Source organism: Vitis riparia, chromosome 2 (genome assembly GCF_004353265.1).
Source record: "Vitis riparia cultivar Riparia Gloire de Montpellier isolate 1030 chromosome 2, EGFV_Vit.rip_1.0, whole genome shotgun sequence".
Classification (NCBI taxonomy): Eukaryota; Viridiplantae; Streptophyta; class Magnoliopsida; order Vitales; family Vitaceae; genus Vitis; species Vitis riparia.
This window is the reverse complement of record NC_048432.1, coordinates 10,628,547-10,651,334: the sequence shown is the minus strand read 5'-3', so window position 1 is coordinate 10,651,334 and position 22,788 is coordinate 10,628,547. Positions and strand designations below refer to the sequence as shown.

The 22,788-nt window shown below is 33.9% G+C and overlaps 1 protein-coding gene across 2 annotated transcripts; it reads right to left on the bottom strand.

Annotated features, from left to right (window-relative positions):
* Positions 1-1,112: 1,112 nt before the first annotated feature.
* LOC117905345 (transcription factor MYB41-like) lies at positions 1,113-2,744 on the bottom strand. 2 transcript variants are annotated; one of them, XM_034818265.1, is made up of 3 exons: positions 2,446-2,744; positions 1,601-2,345; positions 1,113-1,427 (listed from the first exon to the last, which is right to left on the bottom strand). In XM_034818265.1, exons 1-2 carry the CDS (start codon positions 2,706-2,708, stop codon positions 1,601-1,603), a joined length of 1,008 nt encoding a protein of 335 aa, XP_034674156.1. In that variant the 5' UTR covers positions 2,709-2,744; the 3' UTR covers positions 1,113-1,427. The 2 variants fall into 2 exon arrangements, with proteins under 2 accessions (XP_034674156.1, XP_034674147.1); XM_034818256.1 differs by having other exon boundaries at positions 1,605-2,345.
* Between the last annotated feature and the right edge of the window lie 20,044 nt (positions 2,745-22,788).

The window sequence follows — 22,788 nt, the reverse complement described above, 5'->3', positions numbered from 1 at the left end:
GAGGGATGGGCCACGCGTCAAATCATAAAAAATTAAGATAAAAAGGGTTAGAAGTTTCCAAAAATACGAACACATGGTTTTAAGCACTACAAATATAAGATAGATACTTACTGAAAGGACTCCATATCTAAACCACATGACTATTGGACATCTTTTAGTGTCTCGCTAAGATTTGTAATCCTAGATGATAAGTACTTTTATTTACTTCTTAATGAAACTATATTCAATTGGATCCAATGAAGATCAACCAACCAGTTTCTTCTGCTCTCCACTCAGGCAATATAACTCTTCCAATTGTTTTAGATTTGAAAATTGATCATCATTCCATTGTTACAATACTTTATCATCTGGCAGTGATCCAATAATTACCAAGATCTCTTGCTCATCAATTGTTTAAGAAGGGTGATATATATGATGAGATTGTGATATCGTTAGTCACACGGATAACCACTCAGATAGAGAGAGTTAGGCTGTTAGGTTGATAATGGTTCTTGCAGCAGTCAATGACTTGTATTAGAAGAAAATGATGATGTCTCACCTAATGGGGGAAACAATTTAACAACTCATCTGACTTCTAGTGACTAAATATTTATAAGAATCACATCACAAATCATAAGAACTATCGAAACCTCACGTTTTATATAATTATGTGTACCTTTTAATCCGCTCTGGAAGACCATTGAAAGGAAAACATCGCCCAATAGGTGTAGGAAAGGAAAGAGACTTGCATGGTAGACTTTACATGCTATATCAAAAATTAAATCCTCATATATGATATAAATCCACAAGGTAATACCTTTCTAGAAGGCCTTCTACACCATTTGATGTTAGACAAACCTCAATTTCAACCTATGATATACTATACATACATAATCTTGTTTCAGCTAACCTAACAAACTCATCTTCTTCTGGACTGTGTCTGCTGTTTTAAGTGTCAATGGACATGGAGATAATGCTATAAAATGCCTCAGTAAATGTCTTTGACGTGCATTTGGAAGCAACGATGAACTTTCCCAACATTCAAGCTAGTGTTAGGTTAGTTCGTACCGGGTTTTATCTAATTGTAGAAGAAATCTGTGACTAAAACTCGTAAAGATAAAGTGCATCATATGTAAGAAAAAACATCAATTACATGGAACATTCACCTTATTGGGAAAATTTTACAAGACACAAAAGTACATTAGGTGTTTTGATACAAGAGGTATTTCCTAAGTATATAAGACTTTGAAGGTGTCTGTATACAGAGGTAGCTTCATGATAATAAGCTGTACTAATGAAAAAAGAACTACAATAAAAATAAAAAGCTTTCTCAAGTAGAAGAGACGATCATGGATTGACCAATATTTACTGGGTGTGAAGTTGATTGTCTGGTACATGGGGACAAGAGTGATCTACCATAAGATTGGTGACAGTGGCATCAATACTGGCTGCAAATTTAAGTAAGAAAAAAAATGTTAGTTTATGTGGCAAAGAGCAAAAAGAAATGAAGCAAGTGCAGCACGTGAACATTTTTTTATGCATATAAACAGTGTTAAATCTTTATGCTGATAGCAATTAGGAACAGAAAATAAAAAAGATAGCAATTGAGAAAGGAGAGTACCTACCCTAGAATATCCTTCCAGTAGGAGACACTGGTTTCATCATCCATAAGTTCTCCCCAAGCTTCAAAGATGTTGGAGGTAGATGAGTGAGTGGAGATGCAAGGCAGGTTCATTTTGCTTTCCGTTTGATTGACACTGGAACATTCAGGAGAAACTGAGACTAATGCAGGAAGTGGCTGTTCTGCTTGAATATCGTAGGAACTGCTCGAGCAGTTATTGTTGAAATTATGAACTTCTGATCCGAATCCACCACCAATGCATGCCCATGAGTTGGAAATTGCTTGGTAGTCATTGTGGGATCCAGGGGTTACTCCTGGGTTAGGAAATTCCACTGGCGCCAGGATGGGATCCTCAGTGTAGAGGGTGCTTGTCCCATTAACAAATCCTTCCAATGGGGTAGGGGTAAGATTACGAGACCACTGGTGACTAGCTCCCTCTATATTTCTAGAAAGTGTACTACCTGTATTTATGATCTGCAAGATGTTTTGCAAGAGTTGGATTTTGGTCAACCGAGTGGCATCGGTCTGTAACCTGAGGGCGTCCTCCAAGGGACTCGTCAAATTGCTGAAGTTCGCTGTTGAAAGTAACTGAGAAAGATTCACCAATGAATTGAGATCAGCTCTTGGCTGGTGGGTATTTGGATCAAGACCCATTTGCAAAAACTTTTTCTTGACATGGGTGTTCCAAAAGTTCTTGATTTCATTATCAGTCCGTCCAGGAAGATGAACAGCTATCCTTGACCACCTACAACGAACATGAAAATGGAAGTGATCAGTTAAGCCATTTGAAGAACAGTTATGCCAAATATCATAGGAATTTTTTTTTCTTAGTAAGAAATACTTACTTGTTTCCAAGTACTGAATGAAGTTTGATTATGATTCGCTCTTCTTCGTCAGAGAACTTACCTCTCTTGATATCAGGCCTCAGATAATTAGTCCACCTTAGTCTGCAACTCTTACCGCACCTGTTCAGACCTGCGAGTTTGGGGAGTGCTCTCCAACTTCCATGGCCATGTCTCCTGATATAATCAACCAGCTTCTGATCCTCGTCCGGTGTCCAAGGCCCCTTCTTCAAACTGCCATCATCACAACATGGAGATCTAACCATTTTTTTCAATATTTGTCTGACAAAAAAATCACGGCAAAAAAGCTATATGATTGGCATTGGAAAAGCTAGGGGAGAAATGGTGGTTTTATACATAACTGCATGAGAAACCATTCAAACTATTCATACCATAAAGTCATATTTACTATTTCTTTTGAATATTATATTGCAAGCTTCTAAAAGCAAAAGCATTGGCAAGAAGTTACCTAGCAACCATCGTCTTCGTTTTACATCAGAGGGGGGAAACTCATGAGCAATTGAATGAAAACAAACCGGGATTAGGTAGAGCAGGTGGCGTTCATTGAGAGGATAAAGTGGCTGAACCTTCTTATTTTAAGAACACATGTACAACATGTACATGGTTAAAAAAATCTACGGCTTTGATTCTGGCTTACCTTTTCCCAATTAAGAACCATCTGTGACTACTCGTTCAAACCTCGCTTTGGTAAAAAAATCCATGGGAAGCACTCTTTTGGGTACTTTCTTTGAAGTTAGATCATATAGAGGATTAGCTGGCTAGAACTAATTAATACATAATTTCTCAGGTACTTTCTGTTTGTTGTGCTGGTAATTACCTTGTTGGAAGCATCAGAGTCAAAAAGGGTAACGGAGAATTTATGAAATGAATACGTGTTGCCCCAAATTACAGCATGACACAACCTTTGTCTTTTTTTTTTTCAATGTTTTATTTCAAATTTACAATAATTTACTCATATCGTAACTGTCAAGCATCCTTAGTGTAGTTCTTTTCCATGGTAGCTAGTGAAATAAAATTTATGTCCCAATACTGAAGCACTGTTATAAATATAGAAGTTAATTGCAAATTCTCTGTATGGATGAATCTTACTTTGAATTCTAGTAGTGCAATATTGTCTTTGAATGCAGCCAGGTATATTTCCATATCCAATTAAGTACATTTCAGCGAGATTATGCAACATGTCAAATATTATTTCTTAGTTGAGGCTGCTTATTTTAATTGTTCAAAGATAATTGTTTAAGCTCTCATTGATGGCATCATTAGCATGGTCATCACTTTTGTCATTTTCATATCATCCAACAATTTGGCAAAATCGTGTTAGTTAGTATTAGAATTTCTCCAAAAGATTGAGTTGTGTCGATGTAGTCGTTTGCATGGTTCATCTCCCTTCACCAAAACATCCTCTTTTAATATTCTGAACCACGAAATGAGCCTCGCTTTTCTTTGGTACTATTGCTACTTTAAGTCCCATTCAAATTCAAACACATAACATAAAATAGCAGCCATGCAATAAAATAGAGAATATATAAAATAAGACTGAATCTTGTTTTGTTAGGATAAATATACATGGAATGGACTGTCAGACAGAAGACTAACTTTTATTGTATTTTGAGCCCTCAGTGAAATGAATGTTTGGAAATGGGGATCAGCACCATTGACTTCTATTATTGGGAGGTTTATGTTAACGTGTATTCTGGTTGATGGCTGGGAAGAAGAGGAAAGAAGAAATTTAGAAGTATAATGCTTAATTTTGCCTTGTTTCTTTCTCAGTCATATATATTTTGTGATCCCAAATTCTTCAAAATGACTTCAGCTTCATGCCACGATTAACAAATTGTTAGCAAATTTTACAGCAGAACTGGTCAAAACTGTGCTAATTTTCTAGGAATCCAAACCAAACATCCAGCAACCTCCAAATCTCAGCGACAAAAGCAACAACGAGAAGTCAAAGTTAAGCTTCTTGATGATAACCAATCCAAGACCAAACTTGTTTATTTTCAAATTACTAGAATCAATATTCTTACAGGGTTGTACATATCTACACGATTGATAAGGCATGTTGAGTTATTTACACATTATGTGATTGATGAAGAACATGCTCATCTGTGCCTCAAATATAATTGTATGGTGAAATTTCTGGACCTCTTCCCTCATTCATACTTCGGGTACCATAACAAAAGAAATCTTAACCTCAGTTTCTTTTCTTCTTTTGAAATCAAAGTTTGATTTTCCTACTTCACTGACGCAATATATGTTATACTTTGGTCAGTTGTGAAAAATATTCAGAGTGAAAAGAGGGCTTTAATCAGCTTAATTATCTGTCTATTAAGAGTTCCAATATATGATGTTTGCCGATGCCCTGTCGGCAACATTCTTGTACTTGTTGAAGTCTCTCTCTCTCTCTGCCTTTGACCCAGAAGAATAAAAACAAATAGGATTTTAAGCAAGAAGATAAGTTTGACATTTCTTTGAGTCTCAGTTGTTCATAAGCTTATGTGGCAAGCTCAAGGTGTCTTATCCCAATTTTAAAGGGTGACATCATTGGTTCCATTAGTCAAAAGGGAGATAAGAGGACGGTGAGATTTGCTGTTAATTTTTCCACGCTTCTTACCTCACTGGCTTCATTCCCAAGTCTACTACATGAAAAATTAGAAGCAGAAAGGAACACGGTATAAAAAGAAGACAACGAAGAAATAGCCTAATGACGATATTACATGGTTTCACACTATAGTTTACTTATGGAACTTGGACTACTGAGAGAACGTAGAAAAATAAAGGCTATCTACGTATCCTTTCCCTTCAACAGTACGTAAAGGAAGCTTCCTAATTATAAGTCCACTGTTTTAGTTGAGGTGTTTTTTGCTATGGCTTGTGTCAACATAGATGGCATGTAAATTGACCTAAAATTACAAGAAACTTAAGAAGACTACGCAAAGTTTTTGGGGAGTTAAACTTAATTCCCCAAAAAGGAGATACAATATTACCATATTATATAAGGAAATTATATGAAGAATATGGCTAGGATTGTGGGGCAATCTTAGGAGGTTTGACAAAAGATGGTTGATGAGAGCCTTCTTTCCTAATATGCCTCTACAAGATGGTGGATCCATTACATATGCCAATCTTGGACTCTAAAGTAGCTTGGGTTCAACTTTTAAAAGTAAGACATGATATAACAGAGTTAGATTTTACTGTCCTCTAACTAGCCTTTTTATGCATTGCCATTGTTTTAAGCATTCAACAAATATCACTTACATTGTACATGACTTGAGTGCATTAGGAGTTACATAGAGGATACAAGTCATGGGTTTTTTTGCAAGATGATAAGTTGTTCATAGCCGGTTTATGGATTTAGGCAATTTGATAGAGACTGTAGTGTACTACCTTCTAGTTGAAAAGATGACTTGTCTTGAACGCCGTTGGGATGGGGTTCCCATGGTAAGTGTAATAGTGTGTATCGCTATACATTGGACAAGACTTGCGATGAATCATGACGTGAGACTATCAGATAGTCATGATTTACCAAGCTACTATGTTGCATGGACACTAAACCTTGAGAGAATATTTGAGTCTATGCTGAAATCAATAGGAGGGTTTGACCTATAGGTGAGACCTCAAAGTGGTTATATATCCCCATGGATTTTACCACTATTGATGGAGGCTGGTGGCAAGAGATATTCTCAATAGACGCACCTTGATATCTCTTAGGATTAAAATAGAGTGTCTCGTTGGATGATCTAAAGGACAAGTGATCATGAAATTTGTGGTTATAATAATTTCTTTAGTGGAATTTGATATTTGCTAATTGGAGAAAGAGTACGTCAATTGATCACATAATTATAGGATCTGTAATTCAAGGATTAGAAAGGTAATTTTAATGGGTTGATAGTACTACCCTATTAGATTACAAATAAAGTTCATGGGGAGTTTGCATGAAATGGATAGTAGGTCACAAACCTGATCTTTGTTTCATTGTAATTTCATGGGATATTGGAGTGCAATTGTAAAGATATTAGAGACTAGGAAATGAAAAATGGGAAACAATTAATGCAATTTTATCCCTAACAAAATGATAGTTAAGAACAATTTCATGCTTCATTTGGGAGTGACAGATTAGATTAACACAAAGGTAAATTGCACCAAGATTAACATATTAGAGTTGAAGAGGCACTGAGAGTTTAATTCCAAGTTTGATAAAGGGATTGAGATTCCATGTTAGTTTAACAGTGCAAGAAGCAATAAGGCTTTATTTTCACTTCTAAGAACACTAAGAAATTGATGTGGCACTAAAAAAAATATGATATAAATAGATATTGATGTAAAGTCATCTTGATTTTGAGAGACTGATGAAGTAAAAGCGTGAGGCCATATTGAATGGTCTGTTTGAGGTATCGTAAAAGTCTTTTGGCAATTATCTAATGGGACTGTGTGGGAGCATGCATGTATCAAGAGAGCTTATTAGTAGAATAAGTGACATTTAGATGTGTTGAGGATAGATATTGCCTGACACCTATAACACTTTGATACAAAGTAATATCAACAAAAGGGGTACCATGATTAAGAGCTAGCTTAGTCGAGGTGGACATGGGAGTGACTAAGTCTTTGATACCAACCATTTTGGTGTAATAAAAAAGAGATCATAGATGTATTTTTGTTGGGAGAGAAACAACTCTTGTGATGTTGAAATGATTTAAATGCCTTTGAATAAATGAAGATCGCCAATGTCTTTGATCAAGAATTTGGATGCAAGAGTGTGAATGAATTTTGGAACAATAGTAGCAAAACTTCTATTGACAATCAAGTCATCTACATACATAAGGAAGTACATTGTAATGCCATTGAAATTATACAAAAACCATGAGGTCTCAAATTTAAAATTGGTGAAACAAAAACAAATGACAAAATCTTTCAACTCATTTCATCATGCCCACAAGACTTGCTTAAGGCCATAAAGGGCTTTATGTGTAACATACATGAGTAGGCTTGGTGTCATTTGACCAATTTAATTTTTTGTTTTGTAAGATTACCAAAACGTAAATATGTAATTATCTTGGTCAAGAAAAACTAAAGAAAAGATCACTATAGCTTAGAGTATTTTGGATATCGTCCTTAGGGGACTAGACAATCTCACTTGTCTTAGCTAGATAAAATCTAGTATTGATTCTTATAAATATTTATTGGATTAAAAATTTGATTTGGTTGGAAAGCTCATTTTAATTAAGAAAATAATGACTAACAAGTCTAAAGATTTTCACAAATTCAAGGTCAAACCTAGGATCAAGGGATAACAAGAACTAATTAAAGAATTTTGGTCTTTCCAAAATTGAATCATCGATATTGATAATTCAAATCTAGAACCACATTTTAAAACTTTTTAAATTCATTCTTAATAGTGTCCAATGAATACATGGATAAATCTTAAGAATTTAAAAACTCATTGTTCATTCAGTAGGTTCTCATTAGTCATTAATCACATAAAAAGTACCACACTAGGTTGATTATTGATTATAACATCTTATGCATCAACGAACTCCTAACATTTATCCTATGTATCTTTAAAAAGGAGAATTAGCAAGGAACTTCAACTTGCACATGAATAATGAAGATTAAAGATTTATTACCATCGAAAGATATCACATTTTTTTGCCATGTCCTTCTCTTGAATTTTCCACCTTCATTGCTACACCTTCATTGAAAGGGTTCAACCACTCATATCCAAATCAACACCATGCATTGAATTAAACTAAATCATGCACGATTGATTTTATTAAGAAAATTCAAAAGAATACAAGATGTATCTTTCTCTTTCTCTCTTTGTTCTATATTTCACTCCAAGGTATTTACTTCAATCACCCTAAAAACCCTAAAAACATAATTGAAATACCGAAAATAACCTAAAATAGGTAAAAAAAAAAGTCGAATAGGGCAAGTCTCGAAATGAAATTATGAGTTTTGTAACTTATATTGAAAAATTCAATATGTCATTTATTCTGTTGAATTAGTTTTTGACAAAGGCTCATCCTTTTTGCACCTTTGTAATGTTTCTTGACCTTGTACCAAAATGGATTTCTTCATGTATAAGAATATATCATATTGAATTTGAAAAATACCTAATCATTTTGTGGTTACCCTAGCTATAGTTCGTGTGTCAAATTTGTGTCGAAAAGGATTTTGATAGAAGGGACCAATAGATTCATGTTATGGTCATGTATCAAAAATTTGATAGTATGCTTTTGCTTGTATTGAAATGAATTTCAACAAAACCCTTTTCTTTTTGCCTAGAATCCATATTGAATCTTGTATCAATTCGGGTACCAAATTCACTAGGCTGGTATCGAATCTAGTTTGGTAATCCCTTTTCCACTATATATGCATCTCCAAATTTTGTCTCTTCATCCCAACATTCTTAGGTCTTTGGCATGCTTAGGAACTTATTTATTTTTGTTTTTTTTTACTCTTTTTTTTATATTATATTCTTCACTAAATAAATTTGTTAGCTCTCAAATAGGGTGCATATATATGATTTACACTCAAAAGATTTTCAAAAACCTATTTTTATATATGGAAAATCACTAATTTTGAGTATTAATCATCACCAATGAAGCCTAAAGGTTGTAACATGTAAACCTCTTCATGGAAACAACCATGCAAAAGAGCATTATTAACATTTAATTTGATGAACCTTCCAACCACAATAGAGAACAAAGGTTATAATTAGGTGAATGATCATAACTTTGCCCACTTGGCTAAATGTATCAAGGTAGTACACCTTGGGCCATTGGTGGAAGTCCTTGGTAACCATTCTTGCTTTGTACCAAGAAATATTCCCATCTAGATTATGTTTGATCTTATAAACTCAATTGCATCTCATTATGTTTTGTCAAGGACTATGAGGAACCAACTCCTATGTACCATTTTAATGAGGACATTGATTTCACTAGTCATGGATTCTCTTCACTTGGGTCTTTCAAGGCTTGATTGGTATAAGTAGGTTCAAGAGTTATGAACAATGAGTGTTTACTAGCAAAGTAGGAGTGCTAAGATTTAAAATTTGGTTTTGCAAATGAGTGGTTATTTGGTGGGTATGGGTAGGTTGGGAGGAGGATGAATAGAGATTGAAGGGAGAAGCTCATACCTTAGAGGCATGTTGTCTATGGTTAGAGTTAACAATGTATGGTGATTAGAGTCTTTCAATAAGTTGAGATTAATTGCTAGTGATGTCGTGCTAAGAAAGCTTCCCAAGGTAGACGGTTGTGAGGAAGACTAACTAGAAAAGGAAGATGATGAAAAATTATATTAGAAAGTTAACATACATGTTTTTAATGAGTGATTAGAGTTGAAAAATGTAAATTTAGATCAAAATATGTAGATGGAGAATTATTGGGTAGCAAAATAGGAGCTTGAAATTTTGACATGGAAGCAGATGTGAAATTAGAAACTTGAGGAGGAGAATTAGAAATTACATAATATAGCAAAAATGAAGTTTAACTTGATTGATGTTAAGAAGGGGAGGTCCATGTGAAATGGGAAAGGGGAGATGAAGGAGTTGCTAAAATTAAGCTTTAAAGAGACGTGGAGAGTACTATCCAAATATCTAAAGTAGTATAATCAATTTGTGAGAGATTAAGGTTTAAAGAGGGAAATTGGTTTCTACAAATTGAAAAGGTCATGAGATATACATTTTATTTTCTTAAAGTTCAAAACACTAATAAGCATCATGCACATTTGAATAACCTATGAAAATACATGGTTTGGACCTTCGTTCAAGTTTGTTAATTACAAGGATAAGGATGAACTATGGGTAACACAAAATCGAACAAGTGCAATTTTAAATAATTAGGAGTGGTATGAAAAAGTTACTCAAATGATGTTTTGTACTTTAGGATATGAGTGGACATCCAATTAATTAAGTAGATGGCAACTTGGAATGTGTAGGACCAAAAGGAAAATGAAAGAGAAGTTTTGTGTAATAAAGTGAGTCTGGTTTCAACAATATGTCTATGTTGACATTTGGCAAAAGCAACAAGTTGTGGAGTATGTGCGGGTGAATAGAGACATTGAATTCCATGAGACTTAAGAAGGAATTTTAGTCCACAATACTTACCTCCCCCATCAAAATAGATTTTGGTGATGAAGGTTTTGAAACATTTTTTCGCTAGAATTTTGAACTTTGAGAAAATGGAAACACTAATGATTTTTTTGACATAGGAAATAGAAATGCATATTTTATAAAGTAATCCACTAAAATGACATAAAAAGAAAATCCATTCATTGAAAGAACAGGAGATTGATCCCTATACATCGACATAAAGAATGTCTAAGAGCCTTGACTTTGAATAGTAGAGATACCAAAGGAGAGTCGATGGCTCTTGCAACATAAACAAGAATTGAAAAAGGAAATTGAGAGTTATTAACCAATAGATTGTGCACAAATGTTAGAAATTTTAGAACTTTGGATAATGGGTGTCCAAGACAATCATGGTAACTTGCAAAGGAAATTTTCACGCCTATGCATGCTTGTTTGGTTACCAGTGGAGTGTTTCCCAAGTTCAGTCACTTGTACACATTATTCTTACTTCGACCTCAAGTGAAAATTGCCCTCATGATCATGAGATCCTTCACAATAAAAAAAGAAAGAAAGGAAGAATTCAATAAAATTTTTATTAGAATGACAAAATTGAAAAACTAAAATTATATTCTATGGAATGGAAAGAACACAAGACATTTGAGAGCAAAAATGAAGTAGTGGAAGTAAAGGAGCCAATGTGAGAAATATTTGGTCTTATACCATCACCGATGACAATGTATTGGGCCTTTCATAAGGTTGGTGCAGGGAGAGATTATCTAGGTCCTATGTTACATGGTAGAATACTTCTAAGTCCATGATCTATTTGAAGAAATGATATATTGGAGTTGGTGAAGGCATGGTTTGCAAACAATGACCCATATTGCAAGATCTTCTTTTTCAAGTAGCATATATGTTGGGCCTTAGATCTCATAAGGTGCATGCATCTATCCTTAGGGCTTTTTAGACCTAACGCAATGGAAAATAATGACTTTAAAAACCATTATAGAATAAAGATTTAGAGAAAAAGTGTTCATACCTGAATCTAGATGTTCCCAGATCAATTCATTATGGTGAAAAACATGCTTAGAAAAATTGAAGAATCTCTTCTCATCCTGCCACCCATATGTGCGTCCCATGCGATTCCTGTGCACATGGCCTGTGCACATCGCATTCGATTCTCGTGGACATAGCTTGTGTGCATCTTATGTTGTTCTTGTGCATGCGTCCTGTGTGATTCTAGTGTGTTTCTTGTACAACCAAGATATTTCGCCCGATGATTCTTCCTTGTGTCTAGGCATTGAGATGGTGGAGATTTTAATGGCTTTGGCTATTTTTGGATTGAAAATGAAGAATGGCAAGACCTAGAAACCCTAACCCCTAAAAGGGTATTTATAGGTTTTCTACTAGGGTTAAGTCACTTAAGGCCACCATGGGCTTGGGTCACTTAATCTAACTAAAAAAGATTGCTAATTGATTAATTAACCATACAAAGTTCTAATTAATCAATTGGCTTAGTTCAAACATACCACTCACTTATCCTTGTGCAACCTTACGTAAATACCAAAACATCCTTATGCATAAAGTGAACTAAAAACCCATCCAACCCTCATAAACCATGCCATCAAGGAATATGAGCTCAAAGTGGGGATCACAGGACCCATAGGAGTATTGGATCCCTCATAATCAAATTATGAAATTGACTCAATATTTCACTACAGAGAGTCAATTGCACTCCAGTACCCCATGTATATTACAATGAGATGCAAAATGCTTAGGTTTGTGACCTACTAACCATTGTATGTAGACTCCCTATGAACTGGTGTCCTTAATCTATCTAAGTAGTGTTATCACTTATCAAGATCAGCTCTTAAATCACTGAGTTACATATCTCACTTATTATGTAATCAACTAACATACTCTAACTCCAAGGTGCATATGTCAAATTCCACTAAAGGAATTACGATGGCCACAAATTTCATGATCACATGTCCTTTAGATCACTCAAGAATACACACTATCTCAATCTCATGAGATATCATGGTGTCTCTATTGAGAATACCTATTGTCACTAGCCTCTATCAATAGTGACCCAATCCATAGAGATATATTACAACTTTAAAGTCTCACCCATATGTCAAAGCCTCTTGTTGATTTTGGCACAGACTCAATATCCTCTTAAGGTTGAGAGTCCATATAGTATAGTAGTTTGGTGAATCATGATAATTAATAGCCTTGCGTCATGATTCATCGTAGGTCATGTCCAATGTGTATCACATACACTAATGCACTCACCATGAGAAACTAATCCCGAACACTTAGACAAACCATCTCTCCAATTAGGAAGTGGTGCACTATAGTCTCTACTAGATTACCCAAATCCATGAACCAATTGTGGACAACTTATCCACTTACAAGGAACCCATGACTTGTATCTTCTGTGCAATTTCTAAGGCATCCAAGTCATGTACAATGTAAAAGACATGGTTTTGTGGACCCATATTTTTCACGTGTGTCCCCACTAGATCGGCGAGACTCGCTTTTTATTTGTGAAAAATTAATTTTAGAAAAGTCGAAGTCGCCGCTTATTTTATTTTATTTTAAAGGGAAAACAAAACAAGAAATAAAACCCTAAAAAAAATGGCTCCATAGTTTTTGGAAAAACGTGTCTTTGAAAAACCTGAGTTTAAGTCCAAGGATCAGGTTACTTATTGGGAAGTTACCTCTAAAAGGTAGCACCCCTTTAAGCCCTATAAAGGTCTCTACTGACTAAGTTAAGGGAAATATGGAAGCTAATTGGTTAATTATAGATACCTAAGTAGGCTAGGTGATTTCAAAAGAATGGTATGCCTAACAAGAAAACCAATCACAATCATAGAAAAGATTTAGGGTGCGTACCTGGACCACTTCTTAAGGGCTATCATAAAACATCAATGGTTAGTTTAGATAATATATTACCCAACATGCGTTTTATCATAAATGATCGGACAATGTAACAAATATCAAGACACCCAAGCACTATCAAACATAGGTATAGTTCATAGTGACAATCATGTTTATAGAATTTAGAAGGTAGGTGATAAGGGGGCGTATTTGGATAGCATAGATAACTCATAATACGCAAACTCAGGACATGGAGGGTTAGATAATAAATAATAAAACAAGAAATTCTAACATGCATATCTAATTAGCATAGAAAAAATGATCAAAGTCTACGATATCATCAATTATCACATACATCTTGTATATAATTCCTAAAAAATAAATAGACATGATAACAACAAATAGCAAGGGTGGTAGCAAAAATAAGTTTTGAAAAGATTTTCTTATGTAGGAGTTTCGCCAATTCCCAATCGATATACACGAATTTGGCCTAGAATTGTCCCATTTATTTGGGACCACAAGCTTTGATTCGTGTTTTGTTCAAAACCAAACTTTTCATTGGAAGCCAAGAAGGATGCAAACCTATCAAGATATGGTTGCATATTATTTTAAAAAAAGAGATTTTGATCCTGAGGACTCTAAATGAATTTTTTAACACAAAATTTTCAAAGGTATCTTTTGAGAAAAGCATATGAGTTTAAAATAAAGGGAATTAATGTGAAAATAACAAAACATAAGAAATAAAATACCGAGCAAAACGAAAGAAAACGAATTCAAATTTTGGACAATCCGAGCAAACTAAAGTGGTGAGAATGGAGGCCAATCTTCACTATTTTCCGATGGCCTTTGAAAAGTAAATTTTACAAGAGACCATCAAAGCAATGAATTATTCAAACTTAGATCAAATAAGCTAATGAGACATTCACCAAAAATTAAAGACTAGTATTCAAGAAGCACATAAATTGAGCATAACAATCAAGAATTAACATAACATTGGCTAAACACACAAGTACACCTAGATTGAAAAAATAAAAATAAATTGAAACTATACTTAATTAGAACTAAAAAAAACATAAACTTTATGTAATGGGATTAATTAAACTATTGGATTAAAATCATAAACATACTCAAAGTAAAAAAAAAAGAAATTAAAAACTAAACTAAATTATAATTAAAAACATGAATTTTATTTAGCCTGATTAAACTATTGAATTACAACCACAAATATATCCAAACTAAAAAATAAATTATAACAAAACTATATCGGAATTAAAAACATAAACTTAATCTAATAAAATTATTTAAACTAATGAATTAAAATTACTAATACATTCAAACTAAAACATAAATTAAAACTAAACTAATCCGGAATTTAAAAAAATATAAACTTTATAATTATCTCACAAGATTACTTAAACTAATGAATTAAAATCACAAACACATTCAAACTAAAACATAAACTAAAACTAAACTAATTTGGAATTAAAAATATAAGTTTTATCTCACAAGATTATTTAAACTAATGAATTAAAATCACTAACACATTCAAACTAAAACAAAAACTAAAATTAAACTAATTCGGAATTAAAAATATAAACTTTATCTCACAAGATTATTTAAACTAATGAATTAAAATCACAAACACATTCAAACTAAAACATAAACTAAAACTAAACTAATCCGGAATTAAAAATATAAGTTTTATCTCACAAGATTATTTAAACTAATGAATTAAAATCACAAACACATTTAAACTAAAACATAAACTAAAATTAAACTAATTTGGAATTAAAAATATAAACTTTATCTCATAAGATTATTTAAACTAATGAATTAAAATCACAAACACATTTAAACTAAAACATAAACTAAAACTAAACTAATTCGGAATTAAAAATATAAACTTTATCTCACAAATTTTTTTAAACTAATGAATTAAAATCACAAACACTTTCAAACTAAAACATAAACTAAAACTAAACTAATCCGGAATTAAAAATATAAACTTTATCTTACAAGATTATTTAAACTAATGAATTAAAATCACTAACACATTCAAATTAAAAAATAAAATTAAAACTAAATTAAATTGAGATTAAAAATGGGAACTTACCTACCTCGTGTCGCTGATACCCCTCTCGAATATGTGGCTCTTGTGTGCAGCTGAATCCGTTGTCCAAAGAGTCCTGCTGCTCCCCCTAAGTTGTGCGCGTGTTTTCTCTCAAAAAAAATTTTCTCCGCGTGTTCCCTCTACCCAAAATTCTCACCCAAAAATGTGCTGAAAAACCCTCTCAAGTGTGGTCTCAAGCTTCCCCCTCCCCCTCCCCCCCCAAAAAAAAAAGGTGCTGACTTTTATTTTCTTCTAAGGAAAAATCTCACTTTCCTCTAAAGAACCCTCTCACTTTCTTCACTAAACGCACAACCTTATAATTCCTCCAAAACCAAATTGGTAGTCTTCATTTTTTTTTTCTTTTTTAATTGTCTCTCTTTCTAAAGAAAAACCTCAAACTCCAATCTCTTTCTCCAAGCTGTGTCAGTCTTCAATTGTTTCCTTATCTCCTAGAACCACATTTTGTTAAACTCTCCCAAAACGTATCTTCCAATCTCAATATGGTATCCATTCCATCTCCAATGATCATGCATCTAAGGAAATCCCACATTCCAAATATCAATACTGTGCACACCTTCCATACATTTCCTACAAAATTTCAAATAAATAAGGACAAGTAATAAAATAATAATAATAATAATAATAATAATAATAATAATAATAGTACTAAAAAATAAAAATAAAATAAATTAAAAAAACATTTACACAAAATTAGTAAATTAAAACAGATAAGTAAGGACAAGCATTACGGAAAAAGTGATAAAATAATAAGGAAATAGAATAGATGAAGAAATAGACAAGATAATAAATAAAATAAATAAAAATAAAATAATAAAAAGTTAAGTCATGCAACTTTAAAATAAACTAGCCATGCAAGTCATGCAAGCCATACAAAAAATGCAATCATGCAAAAAATTACCTGAAATGTGACCTAAGTGGGCCTAAGTAAGCCTAAGTGGGCTAAATATCTAAATGGGCCTAGGGTGCCTTGGGTGCCTAAATGGGCCTATGGTGCCTAAGTGGGCCTAGGGTGCCTAAATGGGTCTAGGGTGCCTAAATGGGTTTAGGGTGCCTAAATGGGCCTAGGGTGCCTAAATGGGCCTAAGGTGGAGCCTAATGGGCCAAAGTGTACCTAAATGAGCCTAGGTCTAAATTAGGGCTGTCAAAAGTCACAATGGAGTTGGATAAATCCCTCAACCAAAGTCCCCAAGGTGGCTTAAAAAATATAGGCTACGCGAGTAATAATGGGCCACCAAGGAATTGTTGTAAAGTACTGAACAAATACCTAATAGGACATGTGCTAGGAGGACAAAATGGAGGGTCTACAAATATGCCCCTCTTTGGTAGAGATCACGAGTGTAGGGAATGTGAGTAAAATATGAATAATGAGTGGAATGAAGTGAATTATACCGAAAAACTAAAAGAAAAATACTAGAGATTTTATCCTAGCACATGACGAGACTAAGCTCGAAACACTGGGTCGTAATCACAAAAATGGAACAACTCTATGTCATGAGCTTAAGGCTCTACGTGGAAAGAATGACTCTGGGCCATAGATGAGATGATCGACTCTTGGTTGTGAGCCTCGGGCTCTAAATGGAAAAGAAATGACTCTAGGTCGTAAATGAGAAAAACGACTCTAGGTCGTGAGCTTTGGGCTGTAAATGGAAAAAAAAATGACTATGGGTCATAAATGAGAAAAACAACTCTACGTCGTGAACTCCAGACCTAAATGGAAGAGAAATGACTCTAGGTCATAAATGAGAAAACGACTCTAGGTCGTGAGCTTCGAGCTCTATATGGAAAAAAAAATTACTCTGGGTCATAAATGAGAAAAACGACTCTAAGCTCTAAATGAAAAAGAAATGACTCTGGGTCATAAATGAGAAAAATGACTCTAGGTCGTGAGCTCTGGGCTCTAAATGAAAAAGAAATGACACTAGGTCATAAATGAGAAAATGTCTCTAGGTCGTAAGCTCTGGGCTCTAAATGAAAAAGAAATGATTCTAGGTCATAAATAAGAAAAACGACTCTAGGTTATGAGCTCTGGGCTCTAACTAAGAAAAAAAAAAAAACAAAACTCTGGGTCATAAATGAGAAAAATGACTATGGGTCGTGAGCTCTGAACTCTAAATGAAAAAAAAATGACTCTAAGTCATAAATGAAAAACAACTCTAGGTATTGAACTTTGGGCTCTAAATGGAAAAGAAACGATTCTGGGATATAAATGAAATACGACTCTAGGTCGTGAGCTCTGGGCTTTAAATGAAAAAAAAAATGACTTTAGGTCATAAATGAAAAATGACTCTGGTTCATGAGTTTTGGGCTCTAAATGAAAAAGAAATGACTCTAGGTCATAAATAAGAAAAACGACTCTGGGTCGTGAGCTTTAGGCTCTAAATGAAAGAGAAATGACTCTGGATCATAACTAAGAAAAATGACTCTAGGTCGTGAGCTCTAGGCTCTAAATGAAAAAGAAATGACTCTAGGTCATAAATGAGAAAAACGACTCTAGGTCTTGAGCTCTGGGCTCTAAGTGAAAAAGAAATGACTCTAGATCATAAATGAAAAACGACTCGGGGTCGTGAGCTATGGGCTCTAAATGGAAAAGAAATGACTCTAGGTCATTAATGAAAAACAACTCTAGGCTCTAAATGAAAAAGAAATGACCCTGTGTCATATATGAAAAACGACTCTAGGTCGTGAGCTTTGGGCTTTAAATGGAAAACAAATGACTTTGGGTCATAAATGAAAAAAACGACTCTGGGTCGTGAACTCTAAGCTCTAAATGGAAAAGAAATGACTCTGGGTCATAAATGAGAAAAACGACTCTAGGTCGTGAGCTTTGGGCTCTAAATGGAAAAAAAATGACTCTAGGTCATAAATGAAAAAAACGACTCTAGGTCATAAGCTCTGGGTTCTAAATGAAAAAGAAATGACTTTGAGTCATAAATGAGAAAAACGACTCTAGGTCATGAGCTTTGGGCTCTAAATGAAAAAAAAATGACACTAGGTTATAAACTAGAAAAATGACTCTGGGTCGTGAGCTCTAGGCTCTAAATGAAAAAGAAATGACTTTAGGTCATAAATAAGAAAAATGACTCTAGGTTGTGAGCTTTAGGCTCTAAATGAAAAAAAAAAAAAAACCTCTGGGTCATAAATGAGAAAAATGACTATAGGTCGTGAGCTCTGAGCTCTAAATGGAAAAGAAATGACTCTAAGATATAAATGAAATATGACTCTAGGTCGTGAGCTCTAGGCTTTAAGTGAAAAAAAAAAAAAAAGACTCTGGGTCATGAGCTTTGGGTTCTAAATGAAAAAGAAATGACTCTAGGTCATAAATAAGAAAAAATACTGAGTCATGAGCTTTAGGCTCTAAATGAAAGAGAAATGACTCTAATTCATAAATAAGAAAAACGACTCTGGGTCGTGAGCTCTAGGCTCTAAATGAAAAAAAAAAAATGACTTTAGGTCATAAATGAGAAAAACAACTCTAGGTCGTGAGCTCTAAGCTCTAAGTGAAAAAGAAATGACTCTAGGTCATAAATGAAAAATGACTTTGGGTCGTGAGCTATGGACTTTAAATGGAAAAGAAATGACTCTAGGTCATAAATGAAAAACAACTCTAGGCTCTAAATGAAAAAGAAATGACTCTGGGTTATAAATGAAAAATGACTCTAGGTCGTGAGCTTTGGGCTCTAAATGGAAAAAAAATGACTCTGGGTCATAAATGAGAAAAACGACTCTAGGTCGTGAACTCTAGGCTCTAAATGGAAAAGAAATGACTCTGGGTCATAAATGAGAAAAGCGATTCTAGGTCGTGAGTTTTGGGCTCTAAATGGTAAAAAAATGACTTTGGGTCATAAATGAGAAAAACGACTCTAGGTCATGAGCTCTGGGCTCTAAATGAAAAAGAAAATACTCTATGTCATAAATGAGAAAAACGACTCTAGGTCGTGAGCTTTGGGCTCTAAATGGAAAGAAAAATGACACTCGATCATAAATGAGAAAAAGGACTCTAGGTTGTGAACTCTATGCTCTAAATGGAAAAGAAATGACTCTGGGTCATAAATGAGAAAAACGACTCTAAGTCGTGAGCTTTGGGCTTTGAATGGAAAAAAATGACTATGGGTCATAAATGAGAAAAACGACTCTAGGTCATGAGCTCTGGGCTCTAAATGAAAAAGAAAATATTTTGGGTCATAAATGAGAAAAACAACTCTGGGTCGTGAGCTCTGGGCTCTAAATGAAAAAGAAATGACACTAGGTCATAAATGAGAAAAACGACTCTTGGTCGTGAGCTTTGGGCTCTAAAAGGCACGAATAAAGAATACCAACTCGAAAGTGGATGGGAAGCAAATAGGTTCAAAGTTGTATGATCAAAATGCTAAGGGTTAGACTACTAAACTTAGAAAGGGAAATATGCCCCAGTATCCAAGGTGCCCGTACTATTGAAACAACCAATAGATCAATCATCTGCTGAAATCAATGGGTCAAAAACTGATGTATCATGACGAACCTCTGAAAAATTTGAACTAAAAAAACTCTATATGTCTCAAGAGCTGCTCTGTCGACGAATCTCAAAAGGTAAATCTCGGAGTGTGTATATCGCGACTCATCTAAAAGCAAATCTCAAAATGCACAAAAATATTGCTCATCTGGATAACCCAATCTACAAGGTAATCAATGATGAAACAATCAATCTCAAGAAAATCTGGCTAAAGGATCCACCCATGCTCCTCAGGTGAAACTCGATATAATCCATCTCTATCTCAACAAATCCATGTAGGAAGGTCTTGATACAGTAAATCATTGGGAGCCCCAGATTAGTACTCAATCTAAAACCAAGTTGGTCGCTGTCCTAATCTCAAAGATACTCAAAGAAAATAAGGAAATATGCCCCAATATAAAATTTGATGTCAAAGTCATAAGGTAGATAACCAACACCAATCATCCATCCTCATACCACTGTGCAAACAAAATCTTGACAAGGAAAGGAGAATATGCTCTAGTATGGATATCAGATGTATAATAAAGAATTTGTCAAAATCAATCAAACATCTCTATAACCATGAATAAGGATAGCCATATCGTCCAACAACAATTAGGAACCTTGGAGAAGGTGAAAATGTGCCCTAGTGTGGGTATCCAATGCACAATAAAATGATGAATCCAACATCATCAATCAACTATCTCCAGCTCAACAATAATCCACTAGCCTATCTCAGAAATACTCCATAAATGGAACCTAGAATCATGAAAACCGTCAATGAGCTCAACAATGCTCCACTAGAACTGACATCATCGCAACATACTCCATTAGAGATCTCTGATCGGTGAAAATGCCCAGGCTCGAAGTAGGGGCTCATTTCAACCAAATGAAAGGGGAATATACCCCAGTATGATAGCTAATACACAATAGAATGGAAAGTCGGACAACATCAAATATCATCCATGAGATGAAGTAATCGTCTACATCCATCACTAACATCTCCAAGCATCAAATCCCCTAGAAGAAGAAATGAGGCGACGTCTATATGTCAACTGAATCCCAAACACTAGCCTAAGTAGAGGTTGTCAAAGATATCATCTGATCTCATGGCCTCAGGGTGGTCTTAAGACACGGGATGTAACGTAGGCCAAGGTGATAGAGTGAAAGAAATGAAGGGAAACTAGGCTCAAATACCCGATGATAAAACCCATACCCTCGTGTACAAGATGTAATATATAGAAAAATCTCATGAGCCATGGACCTAAAGGTAACCAAAGAAATTGTCAATGGTGGAACAAGAGAAAGGATAAGTGGTCAAATCATCAATGAAACATGTGAATGATGTGAAGAAGGTATCGAATCAGAAATGTGTATCAATATGTAGGAAATGGATAACACATTCAAACTAAAACATAAACTAAAACTAAACTAATCCGAAATTAAAAATATAAGCTTTATCTCACAAAATTTTTTAAACTAATGAATTAAAATCACAAACACATTCAAACTAAAACATAAACTAAATCTAAACTAATCCGGAATTAAAAATATAAACTTTATCTCACAACATTATTTTAACTAATGAATTAAAATCACTAACACATTCAAACTAAAACTAAACTAATCTGGAATTAAAAATATAAACTTTATCTCACAAGATTATTTAAACTAATGAATTAAAATCACTAACACATTCAAACTAAAATATAAACTAAAACTAAAGTAATCCGTAATTAAAAATATAAACTTTATCTCACAAGATTATTTAAACTAATGAATTAAAATTACAAACACATTCAAACTAAAACATAAACTAAAACTAAAGTAATCCAGAATTAAAAATATAAACTTTATCTCACAAGATTATTTAAACTAATGAATTAAAATCACTAACACACTTAAACTAAAACATAAACTAAAACTAAACTAATACGGAATTAAAAATGTAAACTTTATCTCAGAAGATTATTTAAACTAATGAATTAAAATCACTAACACATTCAAACTAAGACATAAACTAAAACTAAACTAATCCGGAATTAAAAGTATAAACTTTATTTCACAAGATTATTTAAACTAATGAATTAAAATCACAAACACATTCAAACTAAAACATAAACTAAAACTAAACTAATCCGGAATTAAAAATATAAACTTTATCTCATAAGATTATTTAAACTAATGAATTAAAATCATTAACACATTCAAATTTAAAAATAAAATTAAAACTAAATTAAATTGAGATTAAAAACAAGAACTTACCTACCTTGTGTCGCTGATACCCTTCCCGAATACATAGCTCTTGTGTGCAACCGAATCCGTTGTCCAAAGAGTCCTGCTGCTCCCCCTAAGTTCTGTGCGTGTTCTCTCTAAAAAAAAAAATTCTCCGCGTGTTCCCTCTGCCTAAAATTCTCACCCAAAAATGTGCTGAAAAACCCTCCCAAGTGTGTTCTCAAGCTTCCAAAAAAAAAGGGTGCTGACTTTTATTTTCTTTTAAGGAAAAATGTCACTTTCTTCTAAAGAACCCTCTCATTTTCTTCATTAAACACACAACCTTATAATTCCTCCAAAACCAAATTGGTAGTCTTCCTTTTTTTTTTCTTTTCTTTTTTAATTGTCTCTCTTTCTAAAGAAAAACCTCAAAGTCCAATCTCCTTCTCCAAACCGTGTCAGTCTTCAATTGTTTCCTTATCTCCTAGAGCCACCTTTCCTTAAACTCTCCCAAAACGTATCTTCCAATCTCAATATGGTATCCATTCCATCTCCAATGATCAT

Excerpts from the sequence above, each read along its gene's own strand:
- LOC117905345 (XM_034818256.1), bottom strand. The coding sequence starts at position 2,708 with ATGGTTAGATCTCCATGTTGTGATGATGGCAGTTTGAAGAAGGGGCCT. Across the intron at positions 2,346-2,445 it reads CATTCAGTACTTGGAAACAA|GTGGTCAAGGATAGCTGTTC; the intron begins GTAAGTATTTCT and ends TGTTCGTTGTAG.